The sequence below is a fragment of the Hyaena hyaena genome, unplaced genomic scaffold, assembly GCF_003009895.1.
Source record: "Hyaena hyaena isolate Hyena2069 unplaced genomic scaffold, ASM300989v1 scaffold_108, whole genome shotgun sequence".
Lineage (NCBI taxonomy): Eukaryota > Metazoa > Chordata > Mammalia > Carnivora > Hyaenidae > Hyaena > Hyaena hyaena.
In genome coordinates, this window is record NW_024080741.1 from 1,384,191 (window position 1) to 1,411,180 (window position 26,990).

At 36.9% G+C, this 26,990-nt stretch overlaps 1 protein-coding gene across 7 annotated transcripts in view; it reads right to left on the reverse strand.

Moving 5' to 3' along the window:
- Positions 1-26,990, reverse strand: part of ERC1 (ELKS/RAB6-interacting/CAST family member 1) — a 485,892-nt gene that overhangs the window by 421,985 nt on the left and 36,917 nt on the right. For all 7 annotated transcript variants that reach the window (XM_039236306.1, XM_039236310.1, XM_039236309.1 and 4 more), the window contains exon 2: positions 24,568-25,392. In XM_039236306.1, coding sequence (XP_039092237.1) covers positions 24,568-25,236 — 669 coding nt within the window. In that variant the 5' untranslated portion in view covers positions 25,237-25,392. The remainder of the gene's footprint in view (positions 1-24,567; positions 25,393-26,990) is intronic.

The window sequence follows — 26,990 nt, forward strand, 5'->3', positions numbered from 1 at the left end:
ACATTGGGGTACATGTGCTCCTATGCCTCAGCATTTCTGTATCCCTTGGGTAAATTCCTAGCAGTGCTACTGCTGGGTCCTAGGGGAGTTCTACTGTTAATTTTTTGAGGAACCTCCACACTGTTCTCCAGAGGGGCTGTACCAGTTTACATTCCCACCAACAGTGTAGGAGGGTGCCCGTTTCTCCACATCCTCGCCAGCATTTAGAGTTCTCTGATTTGCTCATTTTAGCCACTCTGACTGGCATGAGGTGGTATCTCAGTGTGGTTTTGATTTGTATTTCCCTGATGAGGGGGGATGCTGAGCATCGTTAAATGTGTCTGTTGGCCATCTGGATGTCCTCTTTGGAGAAGTGTCTGTTCATATCTTCTGCCCATTTCTTCACTGGGTTGTTTGTTTTTAGGCCAGCCCGTATTTTAAATGCTCTATGTATTTTAACTCATATAAATCTCACGTATCCCCCATGATGCCCTATTATTATTTTCATTTTACAAATAAGGAAACCAAGGGGTGCCTGGGTGGCTCAGTCAGTTGAGTGCCCGTCTTTGGCTCAGGTCATAATCTCACGGTTCATGGGTTCAAGCCCTGCACTGGGCTCTGTGCTAACAGCTCAGTGCCTGGAGCCTGCTCAGATCCTGTGTCTTCCTCTCTGTTCTCTGCTTCCCTCCCCTGCTCACACTGTGTCTCTCTCTCAAAAATAAATAAATGTTTAAAAAGTTTTTGAAAATTAAGGAAACCAAGACACAAGTAACCTACCCTAATTCTCTCTCCCTCTCTCTGCTCCTCCCCTGCTCGTGCACTCTCTCAAAAACATAAACATTAAAAAAAAAAAAAGTAACCTGCCCTAGATCACCTTGCTAAGAACACTCCAACCCTACTCCACAGTTTGTGTGCTTTTAACACTGTTATAAATAACTCTATGCTTCTTCCAAATACTTATATACCATATATGAGAATCTTTTCGTTTCAATAACTTTTTTGAATCCTGAAATTGTGGGAAATACACTATGTATTTTAAGATATAATGATTTTTTTAAATCTATGAATTCCAAATTTAAGGAAACTCTTAACATTAAATAATATTCCACTTACAAGTTCAAGTGGCACCTCAGTGAGGAAACAGCTTATTCTTATGAATAATTCAAATATTGAAGCTGGTCTAAGTCAAAATATTCTAGAATTCTGCCATTTCTAACATTCGCCTTTATAAAACCACAGAGAATATATATTTCATGACAACACGGTTTTAAACTCCTCACAAACATGGCTGTTTCTCTTTCTCCTCACTCCCCTTTTCTTAAAAAAATCATTCAAGGCACTCAGCATACTACTGGGCATTCACAGTAGGCACTCAATAAATATTTATTAATAGACTGTTTAGACAATGCTATGTTGAAGTAGAGAATATGTAGAAACAAAGGTCATCTTGTGACAGTGAATGCAGCTGGACCAGCTATCTTTTATCAGGAAACCACAGAAGACCCACAAAGCATTCCATCCCAGATAATCACAGTGACATACCAGAGAAAAACAGTTAACACTGCCACCCACTTTGCCTAAATGCTGAACTTTGACTACACCATCTAAGGTCAGGTAAATACACAAACAGGCAAGGTACAAACTAAGTGAATTATTTTTAAAAGGGGTGTTGGGGCAAGAATCCTAGGGACACATGAATGATAGGCAAAAACGAATATCCTAAAGGGATTACAACATGCTATTCCTAATCAAATGCAGTTGTTTTGTGATGTTCATCATAAAACATACCCAGGTCCTAGAGAATCATCTGGTGTTAGAGCAGCCCTCTACAAGGAAGGCAGTCTGCTAATAACAGGCCTTAGATTTCAAAGTTTGGCTAATTCTCATGAACTGAAAATTGTGATAGTTCAAACTTTGAATACCTGACTTTCATAGCATATAATACGTAAAATAATTTCTTCTTTGTGAACTTTCAGATCCTTATCCATGAATATGGGAAATTCAGTTAAGAAAAAATAATAATACTCTATTTTTTTTTCTGAATCTATAAGACCAGGGCACCAGAAACAAGTAAGTAGTGTGCTTTGACACATTAGTTCTAAATACTGCAAACACTTGAAAGATAATCAAATAAATACTACCCAGGAAGTCAAGGCTGGCTTAAAGACCACACTCTCATTTGCCAAAATAAAAAAAAATTTTTTAAAAAGAGGCAATTTCCATAGAAAAGAGAAAATCCTCAGATTGAACGAAAAACTGAAACACCACCTCAGTAATTTGTACAGTCTCTGCTTTTATCTATCTACTACGTGCACATACTATGTGAGCTGCAAATATAAACAGGCCTCCCTATTAAAAGAAGAATGGAAAGCATTATTTTCCTAAGGTATACTCTATAACTGAAGAAAAAGAATTCTAGGAACAGGGAACATATAATCCAAAAAGGAAAGCAAACAAGAAGAGTCTGTAATTAAAGGAGAAAGAAACAAGTATTGAGATTATAATTACAGGACATACTGTGATATGAAGAATGAATGAATGGACAGATATATGGATGGGAGGGAGGGAGAAGAGGAAGGGAGGGAGAGAGGATTGCCATTAGATAGTAAGTCCATACCTTACAAAGCCATGCACAAATCTTTACTACAGAAGTAGTAAGGGAAATTCACAGAAGCCAGCAAGTTTGGGGAAGCCTTACGTTAGCTCCAAGATTTAAAAAAGAAAAAAATTAGCAAACACAGAGGTGATTAATAATGTCCTTCAGAAAAATATAAAAACAGCATCATATCTATCTCACAAAATTAACTTGGCTGGAGACATCTGTAACAAAATGAAGCATCTATTTAAAGCATGACAAAAAGCCAAGCAATCAAAACCACCATAACTTTTCCAGAATCAAGTCGATGGCACTGATTATGAATTTCAGTGTTTATTAAATAAATAATGCCCATCAATATGCTTCCTTCTTGACCCATATGTTTGTTCAGAATGTCAGTTGTATTTAGGGGGGAACATGCTATTTTAGAACTGAACAAATGATTTAGTTATCCCTTTAGATTCTGAATTCCTATGTTTTCACAACACTGTCAAACTACTTATATATCACCATACCTAAAAGCTTACCCTTTCTCTCCCCAGGTTTCTAGATTAATAAATATTATTAATTCTGTGAACTATTCAAATAAAGAACTATTTAAACAGAAAAATATAGTTTAACCTAAAGAGCACTGATCTTAAACGCAGAAAAATCGTCCATATTTTATTCCTTGTACTCAAAAGTGTGAAATAAGACACCTATAGCCTATAATGACCAAAAAGGGACTATTAATTCATAATAAATATTTCTCAACACACCATTAACATTTGTTAATTCTAGGTAATAGAAACATGGGTTTATATTTGTTTTGTCTTTTAAGTTTTCTGGATGGAGAAAAAATAAGTCCAAGTCTAATGTTCTAGGTTTCTAGCCCAGACAGACCAGTGGCATAAGCATCACCTGGGATACTGTTGTTGGTACAAATTCTTAGACCCCACTCCAGACCCACTCAATCAGAAATTATGAGGGCAGGTTCAAACAATTTGCACTTTATCAAACCTTCCCCATGTATTCTGATACACAGTCAAGTTTGAGGGCTATCTGACTAGATTTAAAAAAAAAAATCATACCATTCATCAAGAATAGAAAACAGGAGAAGTGGGGCACCAGGGTGGCTCAGTTGGTTAAGTATCCAACTCTTGGTTTCAGCTCAGATCATGATCTCACGGTTCATGAGTTCAAGCCCTGCATCGGGCTCCATGCTAACAGTGCAGAGCATGCTCAGGATATTCTCTCTTCTCCCTCTCTCGTACTCACAAACATGCACTCACACTGTCTCTCTCTCTCTCTCTCTCTCTCTCTCTCTCTCAAAATAAATAAAGTTTAAAAAAAAGAGAAAGAAAATAAGAGAAACTGGCTGAGGCAGAGGAGATAATAAGGATAAAGAGTGTGCTTTACCAATTCACCTTCTTTGACCTCTTTCCCGACACACCCCTAGGTGACCACTGTCCTCTTTATTTCTAATTCTACCCTACCTGGGTAGAATTTAGCACTTATGAATCTATGATTCTTACTCTATTTACACTGTACTTTTCTTTTTAAATCTCTAAATTCTCAGGGCACCTGGGTGGCTCAGTCAGTTAAGCATCCAACTTCAGCTCAGGTCATGATCTCATGGTTCATGGTTACAAGCCCTGCATCAGGCTCTCCGCTATCAGCATAAAGCCCACTTTGGATCCTCTGTCCCTCTCTCTTTCCCTCCCTCATTTGTTCATTTTCTCTCTCTCTTTCAAAATAAATAAACTTTTTAAAAAAATATTAATAAATTGGGGCACCTAGGTGGCTCAGTCAGTTAAGTTTCCAACTTTACCTCAGGTCGTGATTTCACAGTTCATGGGTTCGAGCCCTCATCCGGCTCTGTGCTGACAGCTTGGAGCCTAGAGTCTGCTTTCAATTCTGTGTTGCCCTCTGTCTCTGCTCCTCCCCTGCTTGCGTGCATGCACACACATGCTCTCACTGTCTCTCTCAAAAAATAAACATTAAAAAAAAGATTTTAATAAAAAAGAGACTATATGGTCTATATATTTAAATATACAGTCTATATATATAATGAACATATAAATATATATTGACTACATATATATATATATATATATAAATGAATCTCTAAATTCTCAGCCTAAAATATACATTATGATTACCTGAGAGAATGTTTTAAAAATACTGATACCTATACCAGTTAAATCAGATTTTCTGGAGGTGGGGACTGGCCTAAAGTATCTTAAAAGCACTGCAGATGAGGGCGCCTTTGTGGCTTAGTTGGTTGAGATTCAACTCTTGATTTTGGCTCAGGTCATGATCTTAATGTATGAGACTGAGCCCTGTGTAAGGCTCTGTCCTGACAGTGTGGAGCCTGCTTAGGATTCTCTATCCTTCTGTCTGTCTCTCCCCCACTCACATAATGCTCTCTGGCTCTCTCAAAACAAACATTAAAAAAACAAAAAACAAAAACAAAAAAAAAAAAACCACCACAGGCAATTCTAATGTACAACCATAGCTGAAAACTACTCAGTCCAAATCAAAGTTTTTGTCTCTGTCTGCTATATTTCCAAATATCATGAGAAACTACTTATATCAGGATCACTAGGCAGGGGGCACCTGGGTGGCTCAGTAAGCTGAGCATCCAACTCTTGATTTCTGCTCAGGTTCTGAAATGGAGCCCTGTGTGAGGCTCCGCACTAAGCATGGAGCCTGCTTAAGATACTCTTTCTCTCTTTCTCTTTCTCTTTCTCTCTCTCTCTCTAAGATATTCTCTCTTTCCCTCTCCCCACTCTACCCCTGCCCACACTCTCTCTAAAATGGGGAGGGGGGGAGGGAGGCACCTGGGTGGCTCAGTCAAATGAGCTCACAGTTCGTGAGTTCGAGCCCCGCGTCTGGCTCTGTGAGAACAACGCAGAGCCTGGAGCCTGCTTCAGATTCTGTCTGTCTGTCTGTCTGTCTCTCTCTCTCTCTCTCTCTCTCAAAAATAAAAATTAAAAAACCAACAATAAATGAAAAACATGGGAATTACTAGGCAGATGCTTCTCAAAATTATATTCAAGATAATCTTCAGTGATAACATATATTTATAAATCTTTTTTAAGTAATTGTGTACTGGAGCGCCTGGGTGGCTCAGCTGGTTAAGTGACTGACTCTTGATTTCAGCTCAGGCCTTGATCTCATGGCACATGAGTTTGAGCTCTCCTTGCTATCAGCCACAGGGAGCTTGCTTTGAATGCTCTCCCTCCCTCCCTCTCAGCCCCATCCCCTGCTTGTGCCCTCTCTATAAAGAAATAAGCTTTATTAAATAAATAAGTAGCTATGTATTTACTTTTACAGCTTTTTGTTAATTCAAAGTGATATGTTTTTCATGTGTATCAGTAAGGATTTCATAAATAAGATTCCATTTTTTTTAAAACTGAGTCAATTTTTTAAAAATTAAATAAAGAACAGTTATAAGAAATAAAGCAAACACTGTGAAGACAGTAAGCAAACAAAAAAAGTCTGGTTAACCTTGACCAAGGTGCTTATTAAAAATACAGACTTAGAGCCCTACCCCAGCAGTCCTGAACCATAAACATTGGAATCAGTGTCCATAAATGTAAAGATGATTCTTCCTCACTAAGGCTTGAGAAATGCTCTAATAATAAGAGATATTTCAGTCTTTTGCCACTGGGCAGAGAACAAGTTTAGATGTGAAAGGAAACCCTCTCATTCATTTCACTACCATCACCTCCTGGTCTCTCAGAAGGATGAGTCCCAGCTACACCTGCCCAGCGAGAAGTACAGTTTCTGCTTCAACACTTAGATTCCATCCAGACTTCCCAGTCCATCCCCTTATTACAAGTGTCCCAGAACCAGAACTCATTCGGATTTTACTTCATTCCTTTCACCGTCCCATCTTCTTTACAAGAGCCCCATGCCCTGGGTACTCCCACTCCAATATGACCACCTCTAGTTCCATGCCCATTCACCTTTCTAGTTACCCTGTAAAACCAATTCTTTCAAAATTTCACAAAATACTTGGGGCACCTAGATGGCTCAGTCAGTTGAGCATCCGACTTTGGCTCATGCCATGATATGGCAGTTCACAAGTTCGAGCCCCACATCAGGCTCACTGCTATCAGCCTGTCAGCGCACAGCCTGCTTCAGATCCTCTATCCTCCCCTCTCTTCCTGTCCCACACTTGTGCTCTCCCAAAAATTAATAAATATTTTTTAATGTTTTATTTCTGAGAGAGAGAGAGAGACAGCATGAGCAGGGAAGGGTCAGAGAGAGAGTGAGACACAGAATCTGAAGACAGGCTCCAGGCTGTGAGCTGTCAGCACAGAATCTGACATGGGGCTCAAACCCACAAACCATGAGATCATGACCTGAGCCGAAGTCAGATGCTTTACCAAATGAACCACCCAGGTGCCCCATAAATATTTTTTTAAAAAATAAATAAAATTTCACAAAATACTGGCACAACTTAATCACCTCCAGGTTATATCTGTACTCTCAAATTTCAACATTAAATATGTTCTATCCAAATTGTAAGCTATTTTTAAATGTTCAAAGATTATGGTATATTTACGAACCAACTCACTGGACAGGACTGAAAAAATAGGTTTCACTTCAAGTACAAACTCTTATCCATTAGTAATATCCAGAGGTTCTCAACCTTTACCAAATTATGAGAATTATCCAGGGAGCTTTTAAAAATCTCCACATGGGGGCCATGCTCCAATCCCAATTAAATCACAATTTCTGGAAGTAAAGATGAGATTAGGCATTTTTTCAAGTTCCTTGGGTAATGCCAATATGTAACCAAGATTGAGAACCACTGAGTTAGGTTCAGCTAGAAATATTAACAAGATAGATTTAGAGGCTGTCTACCACGGGTGGACAATACTTTTGCCATTACTACACTAAATTCACTCAGCCAAATACAGGAGGCTCTTGAGAGAATAGCAACTTCTGAGGAGAGAAATTATAAACTCCAACACTAATCAGTGTAATATGCAAGTATTTGTTTATAGTTTTCTTTTTTATCAAGAAATCACCTATATTTGTTTACTCTGAGCTAGAAGGTGTTTTTTTAAGCCAAATATCATACCTCCAAATATGAATAGAATTTTTGAAGATTTAAATAGGCTCAGGTTAGTCTTATAATTTTCCTCAGTGCCTACAGTATCATTTATATCCACCAATGAACTAGAGAGATACTGAGCAAGAAAGTTAAAATGAACAGATACTATTGCCCATATGTACCACAAAGCATATTCAAATATAGGTTCAAAGTTCAATACCATACATCACAAACAATTTCTATGGTTTTTGGAGTCTCTATGATACAAATCCCTTTCAAGATTATATTTATTATATTCAGTAAAATTAGATCTAGTCTATCTTGTACCAACAGACTGCACTCTACATCATGAATCTCTGAGTATATACAATTCAGGTTTAAAACCCTATTTTGTAATAAATAGACCACCAAAAAATATTTTCTATACATTATTAAGTAAAAAGTACATTCCAAAAAGTAATAAAATTCACTTTATTCTTTTTTTCCAGTTTACTCTTGCTATGACAAAGAAATAATGTTTAATTTTAGGAAGCTACAATTCTTCTAATAAATGAACACCTGGCAAAAAGAGTCACAGTTGTATCCACTTCCTGCCATAAATGCCAGCAGCAAGTACATCCAATTTCAAGTTCCTCTGAAGCCAATGAGTGGGCAGAAGACAATCACAGCCAAAATGGAGAACACATGGTATTCATTCTTTGAAAAAAATCAGCAGTGGATTACAACCAGGAGGGGAAGCCATCTGTCACAAGAGGAGGTGGCAGTAGCTGTCAAGGACTGTAACATGCCACCTTAACCTGAGCATGATCAAGTGTCAGATTTTAATTCTAGCTAACTCTTGTAATAAAAAACATTTTTTCAAGCTTTTTAGTGTCAAATTATGAATGGAATGGGTAAGAAGACTCTGTAATTCTTCCAACACTGTGATTCTTATCTCACTACTAGGAAGAGTAACAACATAGCAGGTAGAAACCATACACGTGCAAAAATTCAGAAACAAATTCAATTCAGACTCTACAGAAAGCACTGGCAGTTTTATCTGCATTACATTTCCAGCCTATGAACATTTCTCCAAAATTTAAAAAAAGAAGAAGACAACTTCCCAAATATACAGAGGTAAGGTGAACCATAAGGCAAAATTCAACCTTTACCACTGCCCTACCCTTCACCTAACACCCCTCCAAGCACCCTAATTCCTCTCAATCCCTGCAAAGCACTGTAATGCTACATTTTTAATGTAAGTGTGACCAAAGCATCCTTTTTAGTGACATAACTTATGTAAAATTCAGCTTTAAAAAAGTACAGAACAAAAATTGTTTAAAAAACCTAATGAGTAGGGGCACCTGGGTTGTTCAGTCGGTTAAGCATCTGACTTCGGCTCAGGTCATGATCTCACAGTTTATGGGTTCAAGCCCTGCACTGGGCTCTGTGCTGACTGCCAGCTCAGAGCCTGGAGCTTGTCTTCAGATTCTGTATCTCCCTCTCTCTCTCTGTATCTCTCCCCTGCTCACGCTGGCTGGCTGGCTGGCTGGCTGGCTGGCTCTCTCTCTCTCAGAAATAAATAAAACATTTTAAAAAATAAAAATAAAAAACCTAATGAGTAAATATAATCACTCTGTGTTACCCATTCTCAAAAAATCTCCACTACCTTCTAAAGGTTAAGTCTGTTTCATACAAAGGCACATAGTTTAAATTATTTGCGGAGAGTTTTGGGTCTAACTAACCAGCCAGGAACTCCTTACCACAAAAAGAAAACAGAGCAGTAAAAAAATTATTTCCAGCAGTATTACATTCCTTTTGGGAAAGCACTGTATAATTCATGGATGAGTCATTGTGGAAATTAAAATGTTAAATAATGGATATGACTGTAACTGAAAATTCTGAGTACTAATTACCCTACTCAAAGTTTCTGGTAAATCCTTCAGGAATATTAAAGCTATATATACTGCTAGTGATGAGTTATCCAAATGAAACTTATTATCCTTTGTGATCCACTTTCCAGAAAAACTGTATAGATCCCATGCTACAGCTTCCCTTCTCAGAGCAGACTATAAAGTACACTGCATATTTCAATACAATTATTATTTGTATTGATGAAATATTTGACTCACTCAACATCTATTGCACTGCATACCTATTATGTCAGGTAGCCTTGTCCATAATTTTATACGTATTATCTCCTTTCATTTCATTTACTATCACAACCATAACAGCATTTTCTCCATTTGACAACTGATGAAACTCCATGAAGGCTCTCTGTTCTTTATATACAAGCATTGGTTTTATGCTGCCCACCTTGGAAAGAACATCAAGAGTCAAGTATTCTCATTCCCAGAAGTGCTAACTTGGTTATATGAATCGGTCTTAAATTAGGGCATTTTAACCAAGGTGAAGAAACTACAAGAGAACTCCATTAGAATAACTGACAAAAATAAAAAAAAAAATCATTTGAGAAGAAAGAATCTTTAGAGACACCTTGTCCTACTCTCTGGGTTTTACAGATGAAAAAACTGGGTCCAAAAAGATAAAACAACACACCTAGTTACTGATTAGCAAGGACAGGACCAAAACAAGAATGCAAGTCTCCTTTTAAAATTTATTGTCCACTACATCTGTGATTCTTAAGCTCATCAGACCCAGATATTATACATTTGGGTATAAAAAGATCCCTTTTTATAACAAATATTTTGTAATGTGCTCTTTATCATTCCAAAATGAAAATTCACAAATAATAAGCCCTCCCTCACATAAATCAAAAGATATAATGCTCTATGAAGAAAAAAAAATAAGATGTGTGTTAATAAGTAAATGCTAAGTGTGTGTGTGTGTGTGTGTGTGTGTGTGTGTGTAAATACTGTGGCACAGCTACACCCAAAGACACATGCACTCCCAAATAGGGCTGAATAAGTGGTTTCTTCCAACAAGGCAATGCTGCTGCTAAAGTGATTTTCCAATAAGAAAAACTCTAGGTAACATTCCAAACAAAATATATCTTCCATCAACTTATACAGAAGTCCCACTGCTAGAAAACTCAGCATATATTGAAGCCATTCAAAAAATGCTAATGTAATTATGTACACATTTATGTAGTTAGGATCTTATAAACAGATATTTCACCTACATAAATTTCTGGCAAGACATCTGAAAATCATGGAACGTGGGGGAACTTTTTAACATGCAGGGCTATCCTAAAATTGCAGGCCCTCTCTACCCTAAATCCAAAAAATATGTCCTGCCTCCAAGTTATTTGAGCAGCCAATGTTAGCATAATTTTTCAACAACTGAGAACCACTACACTTCATCTTAAAAATAAGTACCTATAGTCAGAAATACTGAGAGAAAACCAGGAATTTATCTGCTATCATTTAAACAGATTCCTTCCTTATCTGCCTTATCAATTGAAAATGCTCTGTACTGTGAGTAACACACTTTCACAGAGAAATAAGAAATATACCCCAGGAACTTACAGGGAAGAATGAAAACACTCATTAAAGTGTGCTTCTAATAATCTGGCACCTATTCTAAGCTCCTATGCCCACGAAGAAGAGCCATGTGGAAAGAATAAGTTACTAATTATTCAGGTTATCAATCTATGAAAGATAATCAAAATTAAGACTGTTTTCTGAATATAGTCTTACAACTTCTCAGATTTTTTTAAGTTTATCTACCTATTTTGAGAGAGAGGGAGAGCTTGAGCAGAGGAGGGGCAGAGAGCAAGGAAGAGACAGGATCTCCAAAAGGCTACACACTAACAGGCAGAGCCCAATGCAGGGCTCAAACCCACAAACTGTGAGATCATGACCTGAGCCAAAATCAAGAGGTGGACACTTAACCAACTGAGCCATCCAGCTGGCCCCCAACTTCTGAGATTTTAAATCCCATACAACAGTCTTCACTTTGCTCCCAATAGGTTTATAATGTAAACACACATAATGCAACTGTGTAAAAATGTTATTTTAATACTATGCTTAAACAAATATTTATGTGTGAACAGCTAATTAAGCAGTTTTACTTTGATTTTAATATCATTTATCTCAGACCAACAACAGCAATGACAGTGGTGTACAAAGAAAAATACAGAGACCGCTGTCCAAAACTCTTTACTCCAAACTATAGCATTATTTATATTTTTTTGACAATGAAAATATCTGAGTTACAGATATCTCCTCCTAGATTTCATAAAATGTGTAATAAAAACTCAATATAAACAATGAAGAAACATAACCTGAAAAAACACTTCCTTCAGTTCTGCTTTTAAAATACTATGAAAATGAAAAACAGCAGCACCTGGGTGGCTCAGTGGGTTAAGCATCCAACTCTTCGTTTCGTCTCAGGTCATGATCTCATGGTTTTGTGAGTTCAAGCACAGAGCCTCCTTGGGATTCTCTCTCTCCCTCTCTCATTGTCCCTCCCTCACTCACACTGCCTCTGTCTCAAAAGAAAGAAACTTTTAAAAGATGAAAAACAAAGTTTCTTCATCACAAAACTTTATAGCATGAAGGAAAACTTATAGGTTAACTTGTCCAATTTCCTACTTCAGAGCAAAACAAAAAACAAAAAAGGTACTGTGTATCCAAACAGTGACAACCTCTCTTCATAACATGCCATCAGTATTAGAAAATAAAAATACATTATTCCTTTTTTTACCATACAGAGAATTTAAAAACCAAATCAAAATGAAACATACAGAATTAACAGGCCTAAATGTATACAATCTAACTTTAGCAGAAGGCAGCATAATCATGGGCTCACCATTCAAAACAGTCCCTTGTTTTAAGCTTAAGAAAAAGAAAAAGATATTGTATTGCTTAAGTACAAACTAAGTAGTAAAAAGTTACACTAAAAAAAGAGAAGGGGTGCCTGGGTGGGTCAGTCAGTTGAGCATCCCACTCTTGCTTTCAGCTCAGGTCATGATCCAAGGGTCATGGAACTGGATCTTACTGACATTAGGCTCTGCAATGAGTATGGAGCCTATGTGGGATTCTCTCTCTCTGCCCCTCTCCCCCGCTAGCACACACACACTCACTCTCAATATATACATTGAGATATAAATATTGATATAAAATAAAAATATAAAAAATTTTAAAAATAGACAAACCAAAAAATCAGACTTGTAACTATACAGAACTGATGATTTACCAGAGGGAAGGTGCATGAGAGGCAGGGGATTAAGAGTGTACTGATCTTGATGAGCACTAAGTAACATATGGAACTACTGAATCACTATATTGTACACCTGAAACTAATATAACACTGTGTTATACACTGGAATTCAAGTTTTTAAAAAAATATTTTTAACTAAAAAAAAAGTTACATAAAATTTCCCCGTGATTATGGCTTAATATGCATTGCCTGCCAATATTCTTAGTCTTTAAAAGTGAGCGGTCTCTCTTTCCAAATTTTACAATGTTTTCTAACAGTCAGCAATGGCAATATAGATTCCTAACATCAAGAAATTCTCAATGATTTGCTCTCTTCTTTTTAAGGGCAACAAATTATAATGCTCAGGCACTGCTCATGAGATAATTCTGGGGACTTGTCTATGGTTTTGCCATAGCTTGGCCAGTCCCAGATCACAATTCTCTGATATTACCAAATAAACCTATCTTTTGCTGTTTAAAAAAAAAAAAAAAAACTAATGTTTAAAGTATGCAGTGATTCTTGAAGAATTTAGATCTTATTCTTTCAGGATTACAGATATGGTTATGTTAAACAGAGCCTGAGAGTGAATTAAATTAAGTTATTAGTGTGAACACAATTCCAACCAAGAATATATCAATATATCCTTTCCCTTTTTTAACTTCTTCACAGTAAAAACTGGGTAATTGATGAGACAAAGAGGAATCCTTACCACAAAACACTCATTAAGGAGACTAATTACTGATTATCCACCTGAAACTAACTGGCGGCTATTAAGAGAGCCTACCGAAGAAATCTCAAAGGACAAAGAAATATATGCTATCAACAAACAACAACAACAACAAACACTGGTTCTTTTGGCCTTTTTCAACTTGCTGCTCTTTCTTTCACTGATGTTTCTCCTAAGTGTTACTATATATTTCTAGAAATCTATTATCTTCATATCCATTTTACCCTACAAAATAAGACAATGTTTGAAAAAAATCCAAGAGAAAAATCTTTGTATTCTTTGCACATATCCTCCAAATCACTAAAATTACTTTAGTTTTAATGTGTTAATTCAGGAGTTCAAAAACTCAAGGCAACAAGTTACCATCTAGTCAAGTTTTCACATTGCTTTCAGTTTTATTTCTAGTTAGGGCAGTTCACCAGAAAAATAGAATGATATAAAGTAGATACCCAATATTTGTTAAATCAAAAATACATAATAAATAATAAACATTAAAACTAGAATTTAATGGGGAACCTGGCTCAGTCAGTTAAGCATCCGACTTCGGCTAAGGTCATGATCTCGCAGCTCGCAGCTCGTTGAGTTCAAGCACCACTTCAGGCTCTGTGCTAACAGCTCAGAGCCTGGAGCCTGCTTCAGATTCTGTGTCTCCCTCTCTCTCTGACCCTCCCCTGTTCATGCTGTCTCTCTCTCTCACACACAAAAATGAACAAACATTAAAAAAGGTTTTTTTTAACTAGCATTTAATAAGAGATGAACACTTTCATAGCTTGCCAGGAAAAGGAAAACATCAATAGATCTCAAAGCAGGACTTTTTATTCAATGTACATAAACTCACTCCAAAACTCTGAAGTACTTTTTTGGCTTTCTAGACTAGTGAAGCCTTCTCCTTTTATTTAATATTATCTGAGCTAAATTTTGACCTATTAGGTTTTACCCAGTCTTTTCCCATTACTATGACTGAAGAAATAGTGTAATTTCCTAAACAATGACAAAGAAGTAAAAGTCTTGCTGATGTCAGCAAAAGCTTATGCTGTCAGCGCGGAGCCCACTTTGGATGCTGTCCTAGGCTCTCGTGGCCCCTCCCTCACTTGTGTGCCCAAGCTATCTTTATCTCTCTCTCTCTCTCAAAATAAACTTAAAAAAAAAAAAAGACTATGACATCTTATTACAACACTGAACAGACAAGAGAAGAGGAACATTAGCTAAAGAATCATCAAGTCAAGACCCTTAGTGGCAACCTCTTATCAGAATCAGAAGATCCTAAGGCCTTTGGGGTGTTTGTCCCTTCTGCCTGTAATATTTTACCCCAGTCAGATCACTCAGGTTTCTCTTTGCTCAAGTAACATACTCAAAGAGGCATAGTGCACTTTTGCTGCATATTGAATGACAATGATTATTTCAATGAACATCCTTTTCATGTAAAAGACTGAACTGACAACCTATGATTATTTGACTCCTCTATGACTAAAGTTTTCTCAAAAATTAATGAACCAAACATGTCACTTCAAAAACAATTAACTGACAATATTTCTTGCCAATAATAAAATCTGAATTTTCAAGCAAAAATTAGAATTTTGGAAAGCTTCTATCTCCTGCCTGGTGAGCTTCACAGCTTACCAAATCTTAAAGAATTTTCTGATGAGACAAGAAGTAATAATAATGATTTAAATTTTTTTTAATTTGTCTAATGAAATGTGGCAACATTTGTAAGATCTGCATAACACAATGAACCAATATCTTCTAAATAACCAGTACACAATGTTTCAAGTGTTGGAGAAAGTATATGTATTCATGTGCATCCCTCTACATGTGAAAGACCTACTTAAAGTGCAAGACAGAGCGATTCATTTTAATGTAAAAAAATACAGAAAACTCTCTGATAAGATTTCAGATTCCACAGTGCAACTATCACTTGCTGATAAAAATGTTGTATAACTGGATTATGGTTATGGTTCCAACCTCAGCAAATTTACTTGAAAAAAGTCATTTAACTATACACTTAAAATGAGTTTTGTGGCAAATAAAACATACCTCAAATGAAGTGTCAAAAAAAATTTTAAAAACTACTACTACTCATTGAATTTTGGTGTGGTTTCAAAATATATCCACAATTGGGGCGCCTGGGTGGCTCAGTCCGTTGGGCGCTGACTTCGGCTCAGGTCATGATCTCATGTACATGGGTTCACCCTGTGTTGGGCTCTGTGCTGACAGCTAGCTTGGAGCCTGGAACCTGTTTCAGACTCTGTCTCCCTCTCTCTCTCTCTGACCCTCCCCTGCTCATGCTGTCTTTTTCTCTCAGAAATAAATAAGAAGCTTAAAAAAAATCCACAATTATCTAAAAAGGCTTTTAAAATCCTCCTGCTTTTTCCAACCACAATATTTATGTGAGACCTGATTTTCTTCAAATACTTCAACCAAACAAAAACTGCAACAGATCACTGAAAGCAGAGGCAGTTATGAGAATCAGATATCTTCTATGAGGCTAGACATAAGACTTACAAAACTAATTTTCATTAAAAATGTTATTTTTGTTAACATTTAATGGGTTTGTTTTTAAATATATTAATAAGTTGTTTTAAATTTCTATTTTAGGGGCGCCTGGGTGGCTTAGTCGGTTAAACGTCCGACTTTCGCTTAGGTCATGATCTCGCGGTTCATGGGTTCGAGCCCCGCGTCGGGCTCTGTGCTGACTGCCAGCTCAGAGCCTGGAGTCTGTTTCAGAGTCTGTATCTCCCTCTCTCTCTGACCCTCCCCTGTTCACGCTGTCTCTCTCTATCCTAGAAATAAATAAAAAATAAATAAATAAATAAATAAATAAATAAATAAAATTTCTATTTTAATCTCTAATATAGCAAATATTGATAAAGCCCACAAAAACAAAAGCTGCTTGGGACTCAATAATTTTTACAAGTATACAACATCCCAAGGCCAAAATATTTGAGAATTGCTGTTAAAAGGGACCATACAAGTGCCTTAGGCTCATCTAAGGCCAGAATAGTTATCTAAAGAATGATTTCAAAGTGAAAAAGGTCTCTGCATATCACAAACTCTAGAAGTATACAAGGCCAGCAGCCACTGTTAAAGGATGTACTGTGTGCACATCAAAGGTGAACTACTTCTCACCTTCTCAGCTAACAAGGCCTCCACAGATGAAATTAAAAGCTACACAGGTATCACTTCAACCCAGTATTTCCCATTAACTGTCAAAATGTAACAGAACTTACCATGAGCCTATTAAGGAGGAAAGAGTGCCAGAACAAAAGAGAAAAGAGAGGTAGTTTCAATTAGCATTACTGCTAATAATATGAAAAATTTTTGACAGATCTATGTTAAAAATTCCCAACTCCAAGGAGGAAAATTAATATTTTTAGAGATGCATATGGCAACACAGAAAAATACAGTTCAAAAAAGCATTTTTAATCTTGCCCATAAGGGAAGAACAGGACATTTTCAATACAAAGTTAATCATTTTCTCACTGAAAGCACATTTTCTGCATATTTCTTTTTGACAAATTTACTCCAAATTCATCATGCAAAGCTACATGATCTTCAATGAACTTCTTGTTAACTAAAATAAGATAAAGGACATCTATTACTGAAGCAGTCTGTTTATGACAGGACTATAAACCATTATCACAATTTTTTAATGAATAGTGACTTTTAGGAATTGAGAGACTCACTCAAATTATCTTCCTTCAAAGAAAAATACCACAACAAAGATCAAAACAGAAAAATAGCTCAGTGAGAAAATACATATAAAACATATACTATTTTAATAGCTTCTCTCCTCCTCTCCACTCCCACAAGCAGAGCTTGTGAAACTAGATCAGTAAATTTCCCAACATTAACAAACATACATATAATAATGTCTATGTGCATGGACCTAAGGTCAAAGTCATTAGTCTCTTATTTCCAAACACTTATGCTTTCCAGTTCCGCTTTCTAATTTCTATCCACTTTTCATCAATGGCAAAAACGTTTCCCCTAATAACGTGGTCCCGCACAGTCTTCTCTCTTGCCATCACAGTCTATATCCAAATATTTATTTGAAAATGCCCCATGATTATGAACCTTCTTCTCCATCCTATTAACCATATTAATCCAGGCCTTCTGCAACAACGTCAATTGCTTTCCCTGCCTTCCTCGATTCAATCCATTCTGCTGACAGCAATAAAAGCTGCTCCTAAATAGTACTTTTTGTTATGTCATTCATTTCCTCGTTCAAGAAATCCCTAGGGCAACTTTCTATTACTTCCTTCAAATTCCTCTTCAAATAAATCCCAGATTAAGAAAGAAAAATTACACATTTTTAAAGGATGAACTGAATTATATCTCAATGAAGCTGTCAAAAGGGAAGGAAGAGAGGGAAGAAGGGAGGGAAGAATTAAAGGGGGTGGGAGGATGCAGAGGACAACTCCCTAAATGGTTCTTCCTAAAGTACCACTTTACTCCACACCACTTCAGGCATTCTGAAGAGCTGAAAGACGAAGCACACCCACACAGCTGTCAGACATTCTGGCCTCCCTGTAACCAATTTTAGTGATGGTCAAGCCTTACTTTCTGAAATTGACTCTTCCACCGAATGGATATAGCTTTGTTAGAAAATACAGTATATTCTTCCATGGAGCCAAAACTCTATAACCCTCTTAAACTCATTTGTCTAGCATTGGCCTTCTCGCCAAAAAAATAAATAATGAAAAAGGAAAAACACTCCCTTCTACATGGCTGCGTATTAAATACACACCATATACATAAAATGTCATAAATCTTCCCTTCTTTCATTCCCTCAACAAGCTCTTGTAAGCACAGTTTCTAGGGCCCTCCAATACCCTTCTGGGAAAATAGGGCACCCATAACATGATGTCAAATTCTAAGAGTGGTATGCTTTTAAAAAGTAAAAGGGGGGTGGGGTGGCCTGGGGGGGGCTCAGTCAGTTAAGCATCTGACTCTTGATTTCAGTTTAGGTCATAATCTCACAGTTTATGAGATTGAGCCTCGTGTCAGACTTAGCGCTAATAGCCCAGAGCCTGCTTGGGATTCTCTCTCTCCTCCTCTCTCTGCCCCTCCCCCACTCATGCATACTCTAACAAACTTTAAAAAAATAAAATAAAAAGTAAAATGGAACTCTGTCCTCCCTTATTCAATATAACTAAAAACTAAGCTCATTTTCTGGTTTCTCTGACACAAGAAAATCAAAAGTGGATTTCTCAGCTCCTATTTAAGCTACTACCTGCAAAGTTACACATAAATTAACAAACTCCTAAAAACTATTCTGTCACTGAGATGAAATCACTAGATTGCCCTGGGAAATTCCAGAAGAGAACGTTTAGGGAAAAAGCAGCTGCAATCCTCTGGCAAATTCTTACTTCCTCACAAATAAGCCCTGTCAGATATTTGCACAACATTTTTTATTAGATTCACTGAATCATTTTTCATAGCATTTCACTACATTTCAAGTAAAGCAAATTTACCAACTCTGCAAGGCGAATTTCTCATCCACACCTCATACTTTGTACATGATAAGATCCAATGGATAGGTAGCTTAAATGTGTAGAAGCCAAACATGAACAAATTTTCCTTCTCAAAATAATTAGCCCCTCAAAGGAACATTTCTATTTTAAATCTGATGTAATTTTATCAGGGCATTCTACATAGTTCCTTTAACACATCTCATTTCTGAAACATCAAAAAAGATCACATCTATCCGGAAAATAGAATAGGATATACACATTTATCCACAATAAATCATTTTGCTTTATCATTCACAATTCATCTTTATGTTAAAACAGAATTATCAAAAAGCTAAACAAATAGTCCAGATTTTAAGATCAGACTTTAAATGGGAGTGAAACAGGGGTGCCTGGCTGGCTGTCCGTAAAGAGCTCTTAATCTCAGGGCCATGAGTCCAAGCCCCACATTGGGCATGGCACCTACTTAAAAAATAAATAAATAAATGACAGTGAAACTATCAGAAACCTCATGAAGAAGCTTATTTAAATTCAAATAGATTTCAGGGTGCCTGAGTGGCTCAGATGGTTAAGCATCCTACTTCAGTTCAGGTCATGATCTCACAGTTCGTGAGTTCAAGTCCCCACATCCTGTGCTGACAGCTCAGAGCCTGGAGCCTGCGATGAATTCTGGTTCTCCCTCTCTCTCTCTGCCCCTCCCTCACTCATACTCTCTCAAAAATAAATTCAAAAAAAAAACCATTAAATTCAAATAGCTCTCACCATGTGACAAATCAAGATACAACCTAAAACTGTAAAAATGTTAATTGCCACCAGTGTCCTAACAGTGAGAACAAATGACCAAAGATTTATATAGGGTTAGTTTATCTTTTTGTATTTCTGAACTTGAAAATTTTCTTGATCCCTAAACAAAATCAAAATTCAAAAATCAAAGTCCTGAATAAAATCAGATTCCAAAAAAACCCACAAAACATTAAACCTGCTTGCCACACTAGAGTATTACATAGAATTTACTGTGACCACACAAAATCCCAAAGACAGTGCTTTAAAATAATTATTTTCAAAATTAAGCTTTCAACCGAAATCAACATATAAACATTACAAGCCATAATATCAAAAAAAAAAAAAAAAAAAAAGAAGTATGACAGTATCTTGTTAAATGTTGGTTAGATAAAATAAAATATAAATCATCCAAAGCCTTAGGTTTGCAATTCAACCAAGCTCACAGCTGGACTTTTGTTCTTCACCAAACATACACTAAAAACTTTCCTCATTCTCAATTAAGGGGAAAAAAACAAAGGTCTTTCCTGTTAAAACATGTATTGTTCCAGGGCACCTGGGTGGCTCAGGAGGTTAAACGACCAACTCTTGATTTCAGCTCAGGTCATGATCTCATGGTTTGTGGATCTGAACCCCAAGTAGGGCTCTGCACTGACAGCATGGAGCCTGTTAGAGATTCTCTCTCTCCCTCCCTCCAACCCCCCCCCCCCGCCCTTCCCCAACTTGTACACTGGCTCTCTCTCTCTCTCACAAAATAAATAAACTTAAATTTTTTTAAATAAAAAAATAAAAAAACATGTACTGTTTCCTATCTCCAGCCACCAACATTTGAAAGTTCAGTAACAAAAGGACTATGAGACATAAAAACAGCTGGGTATTTATTTTAGAAACAATTTTCTAAAAGGACTCCATAATAATGAGCCATACACATTAGGCAATTCTTAGCAAATGTGTTTTTACATTTGACAGGATTCTAGAACACACTTCTGTGGCCCAATCAGATCAAACATTTAGAAGGCATCTAAATCCCCACTCTCAAACTGGAACGAGGAAATTTGTTTAATTACTGTAAATCCTATTAAACCAATCTTCTTTGTAAGGTGGAAAATGTCCGACCTCTGAGGGCTCTGGAGGGTATAATGAATGCAGAGTTTAATTAGGGCCCACTGTCGCTCACTATAATCTATTAATTAGCATTCCCAGTTCTCTGTATCTCACTGCAATGTCTCACTTTACTTTAAAATTGCACCCTTTGCTTTTTGGACCGAAGTTATACAATTTTAGGATTGTGTGGTAATTACAGAGGGTGCAGGAAGAATATATTCCTGCCAGCACTAGTGCTTAATTAGGGCAAGGGGCGGAATCTAGATAAGGCTGTGTTCACCCTCCTTCAGTGCATATGGTTTTTTTGGCATCACAGCCTGTGGACTGTTTCACTTCCACTGGACTGAAGTGCAGAGTTCCCAATACACACTTTGCAGAAGACTCAAATATTCTGCCTTTCAATGTAGCTTGGTAATTAGAAAGGACATTACTTTTTATCCACACAGCTTTCAAAGTATAAGCATAATTAGCTGCCTCAATTATTTCAAAATAAAGACATATACCAATAATTTTTTTCCTGTTAAAATGGACATTTCCAAATTGTTTGATAAGAAAAACCATCTTGGTGAAAGGCATATTTTCAGCATCACCAGAAAGGTACACTGGAGGCTAGCTAATTCCTATTGTAGGCTAGGCTAACAATAAATCCAGTAATCTCAACTCAACTTCTACCAAGATCCACTTTAAATTAAATATACACTTACTTACATTTATACACATTACATTTATTCACACATACTATCAACACACTCTTGAAAGGTAGAAACTTACTGTAAAGGGAATAGTTCATTCATTCATTCACTATTTATTACAAGAAAGTTATAGTTCAGCCACTTTTCAGGTAAATGTAAGTAAACTGATTTTTATTAACATTTGAGATTGAATACTCAAGTATGATGCACTATGATGCCTGTCTAAATACATACAAAGTACCTCATATTTGAGCATTGATACACTATTAATACTTACTCCAAATTTATCAATCTGATTTTTACAAATTAAAAAAACTTAGTATCTATCCTCGAAATACAGATACAGTTTTTAAGACCTTTTTAAGACCTATGCTATGTTGATACCTTACCACAAGACCAAATAAAGCAAACTTATTTTTTCTCTTGATATTTATAATTCAACACCAGACTGTAAAAACTTTCAGAATGTATCTATTATTTCATACTTAGGAATGATAAGCTTTTGGTGTTATACCTCACTGAAGAAAATGTGTTTCCCCATTCTATTGTCATATATCACCTAAATATATTGTCTTATACATCAATGATTCTCAAGGTACGGAAATTCTCAATCATCTGAATGCTTTTTTTTTAAATAAACATACCTAATGCCTAAGATTTTAAACACTTTTTTTATACACACATTCCTTCTACTAAGGGTCACTGTCACAGGTAATAATCATTATGTACCTACTTCCCTGAAGTGTAGTAGGCAGAAAAAAATATTTAAAATATTGAAAAGCATTGAGCCAACAGTCCCTTATTTCTCTTCCCTTCTGTCACAACTGAGCTCAAAGATGACAAGAGAATCATAAATTCCCTATGGCAGATGGGCAACAGACTAGTTTAAGAATTAGATAGTACCCCATTCTAAAAATCCTAAACTTGGGGCACCTGGGTAGCTCATTCGGTTGAGCGTCCGACTTCTGCTTGGGTCATGGTCTCACAGCTTCTGAGTTTAAAGCCCCATGTGGGGCTTACTGCTATCAGCACAGAGCCTGCTTCAGATCCTCTGTCCCCCTATCTCTCTCTGCCCCACCACCCCTGCTCACATGCGCTCTCTCAAAAATATATAAACATTTAAAAGAAATAAAAAATAAGCTGCTGGACTCTATCTCCAGAGCTATGAAGCAAGGCCAGGAAATCTATATTTTAAATAAATTCATTAGAACCAACATTAGGAATCCTGTCCTTACTTTCTTTTTTTTTTTTTTTTTTAAATATTTTTATTTATTTCTAGGAGAGAGAGAGACAGCGTGAGCAGGGGAGGGTCAGAGAGAGAGGGAGTCACAGACTGAAACAGACTCCAGGCTCTGAGCGTCAGCACAGAGCCCGACGCGGGGCTCGAACCCACGAACCGCGAGATCATGACCTAAGCAAAAGTCGGACGCTTAACCGACTAAGCCACCCAGGTGCCCCATCCTGTCCTTACTTTCAACATCTAACACTAGGGTCCATTTTAGTTCTTTTCTTTCTTTTCACGTTTTTAAAGTCCTGGAGACTCAAACTCAAGAAAATTCCTAGAAAATACTTTTTAAAGGACATTTCCTCTTTTTTTTTTTTTTTTTACATTTCCTCTTTTTTAAATAGGTTGGGCTGCTAAGAGTTAAGTGTACTAACAAAACATTCAGATTTTGTGTGATGACAAATTACATTTAATCACTGGTTAAAAAGTAAAAGCAAGGTAGTTGAGGTTATAATATATCTCAAAGAAGAAAATTCTCATACTTTCTAATTATTTTGAAATCTCATTCAAATGAATTAAAAGTTTAGTTTTTAATTCGTATTGTACTATCAAATAAACTGGAAACATTTTAACTCTGTGATGTTAAACAGTACAGACACAATAGTATATAGACATTAAAATAATGATTCAGATATACATCACAGAACTTTAATATACAGCAGAAATGTTGGTTAAAAAAGATCACAATGTAACACTTTTAATATTCTATTTGTATAAATTTTATACGTGTACATGCACAGAAATAGTTCATTAGGTACAAACAACAAAATGTTAATGATGGAAGAACAAAGTTATCAAAGATGGGAGGATTTGGGGTAAATATTGATTTTATACCTATGTTTTCCAGTATTATTTTTATGATCAGAGAAAAAAAGCTAATAAAAATTACTGAAAAAGTAAGTCCGGGGCTTTAACATACAAAACAATCCAAATAGCAATCTTCTTTAAATAACCAAAAGAGTTGGGAGCTGGGGCACCTGGTTGGCTCAATCAGTTAAACATCTGACTTCGGCTCAGGTCATGACCTCATGATTCATGAGTTCAAGTCCCACTTGGGCTCTGCACTGACAGCTCAGAGCCTGGAGCCTGCTTCAGATTCTGTGTCTCCCTCTCTCTGACCCTTCCCCCACTCACACTCCATCTCTCTCTCTCTCTCATAAATAAATAAACATTTTTTTAAATAACCAAAACAGCAGATATGAATGCCTGAACTGAGTATTAGTAACAGAATGGTAAAACAATCAACAGAAATCTTAAATTAGATTTACATCATCAAAGACAGATCATTTCTAATTCCTTCTTTAATTCTTATAATCATTCAAGAACACTAAAGAAATCCAAATAAGTTTATCACTTCACAATTTTTAACCTAACCCCAAAATAAAGTAGAAGATGAACAATGAGGTGGCTACTGTAAAATTCTCCTTTAAGGGGCACCGGCTCAGTTGGTTTGAGCATCTGACTCTTAATTTCGGCTCCGGTCATGATCTCACAGTTTGTGGGTTGAGCCCTGCATGGGGCTCTGTGGTGGTATCTGCACTGATAGCAACGAACCTGCTTGGGATTCTCTCTCCCTCCCATTCTCTCTGCCCCTCACCCATGCACATGTGCCTTTCTCTTAAAATAAACAGACTTTAAAAAAATAAAAAGGAAAAGAAAGAGAATAGCTTATTTCATTTACACACATGAATTTGGTCAATAAATGTAAACATATATATATATATATATATATATAACTAACCTGGTTTTCCTCCTGCACAACTCTATACTGTTCCTTCCAAATTGTGATTTTGGAAGCTTCATCTTTTCTCAAGGCTCGTTCTTTCTTCAGCTCTGGGCTCCAAAAAGTCTTGATGCTATTCATTGAAGAACTTAATTTGCTCTCCTTTACTTCCACGTCCTTCCGCAAGAGATCATTTTCTCTTAGTACTTCCTTCAGCTGTGTCTGCAGATCCATGATTGTATTATCTCTTGCCTGACGAAGAGAGTGAGGAACAGTGGATGCCATACTCACAGGAGGGAGGTGATGCTCTCCAAATGCTATGGTGTCACTAGCAACCCCACTGCTAGCTATATTGGGGCTACTGCCCATAGCAGTCATCCTGACACCATATGGCAGACGTCCCCCAGAACGGCCAAGTGTCATGGTGCTTTTAGGTGTTTCCGAACCCACATTTTCATGGTCACTTAGGTACATAGGGCCAGACGTGGCATAGGCAGCATTTAAGGATTGGATATTCTCCATTGAAAGGGTTTTCCCACTGCCACCTCCAACACTGCTTCCAGAACTCCCTCCTGTACTATTGGTTCGACGATGACCCAAGCGAGGAGAACGTGGAAGCCTAGGTGAACGCCCAGGGCTCTGGTTGCTTGGTTCCACCTTCCCAACTGAGCGAGCACTTCCATACATGGTTGCAGGCTGAACTTAGATGCCAAGAAAGATGTAAAGCAGAAAGCAATATATGAAATTCTGTGAGGTTTCTCAATGGCTTTAAGTCTGCTTAAGGCTAATCAGAAATAACAGGTCTTCAGGTGTCCAGTCTTGAAGAAATACCTTACACCATATCTGCAATGAAAAGATCACACATTAAATCCTCCAATAATAAACATCTCCCTGTCAGAAACTTTTCATTACCCCCACATAAGATTTCCCTTTTTATCATCAATTGATTCATTCATTCAAAATTTGTTTACAGCACATTTCACTGTAAACATTTTAACAGTATTTTGCATGTCTCAAAACTGAATAATGAAACCATACCATGCAAATGGAAAAGAAAAAGAAATAAGGGGTATAAAGACTAGCAATAAAAAGATAAAACTCAATGTGTGAATATATGATTTTCTAACTGGAAAACCCAATGTTATTACCTGACAAATTATTAAAATAATAGAACTCTACAAATCGGTCAGACACAAGATCAATATATAAACATCAGTACTTTCCTGTACATTAGTAATAACAATTAGAAAATCCAATTTTTTTTAAAAATCCCACTCACAGTAGCAACAAAACCATAAAAACACTTTGGTATAAATCTAACAAAAACATACAAGCATTTTTGGAAAAAGCTATATAAAACTTTACTGAAAGAACACTTAAACAAAAGGAAAACTATCCATATTCATGGATAAGAAGAAACAATGTACAAGTTACCAGTTCTTTCCCAAATACTGCATATCCCAATAAAAATCTCCCAGGATTCTCATATAACTCAACAAGCTGACTCTAATATTCAAACAGAAGAGTAAAGTTTTAAGAATAACATAAATAACTTGCAACAGAAAAACAAAGATGGAAGATGTTCCCTAAATAGCAAGATAAATTATAGGTCCATGATCCTTTACCTGTAATGCAAAAACCAAAAAAGTTCTCTAAAAGTGAGTTTTGTTTCTTAACTCACATAGCAGTAAAACCTAACCTGATCTGGTGTGAGGTATCTTACTGTTTATAGGTATCTTATGTAGTGTGATTATTCATACTCATTGAGAAAACAATGTAATATGATTACAGGATACTGCATAATGCCCAATGGGTATGGAGGGGTGGAATCTGGACTCTGACCCACATCTGACTGAACCCAGGATTTCTCATAAGGACTTACAGCCCTTTTTTTTTTTTTTAAAGAGAGAGAGCAAGTGCAAGGGCAGGAGGGAAGAGAGTGAGGGGAGAGGGGTAAGGAAAGGGAAGAGAGAGTGGGGGAGAATTTCAAGCAGGCTCCACGCTCAGCACAGAGCCCAATGTGGGGCTCAATCCCACGAACCTGGGACCATGACCCAAGCTGAAATCAAGAGTTGATGCTCAACCATCTGAGCCACTCAGGCACCTCAGTACTTACAGCCTTTTAAAGCCATAGTATTTAAAACTGTATAGTACTGGTCCAGGAATACATCTGAATTATATATGTAAGCTTAGTATATCCTAAAGTAACATTTCAAAAGAGTGAAAAATAGGGGCGCCTGGGTGGCTTAATAGGTTAAGCATCCGACTTTCGCTTAGGTCATAATCTCGCGGTTTGTGGGTTCGGGCCCCGCGTCGGGCTCTGTGCTGACTGCCAACTCAGAGCCTGGAGCCTGTTTCGGTCTGTGACTCCCTCTCTCTCTGACCCTCCCCTGCTCACGCTGTCTCTCTCTCTCTCCTAGAAATAAATTAAAAAAAAAAAA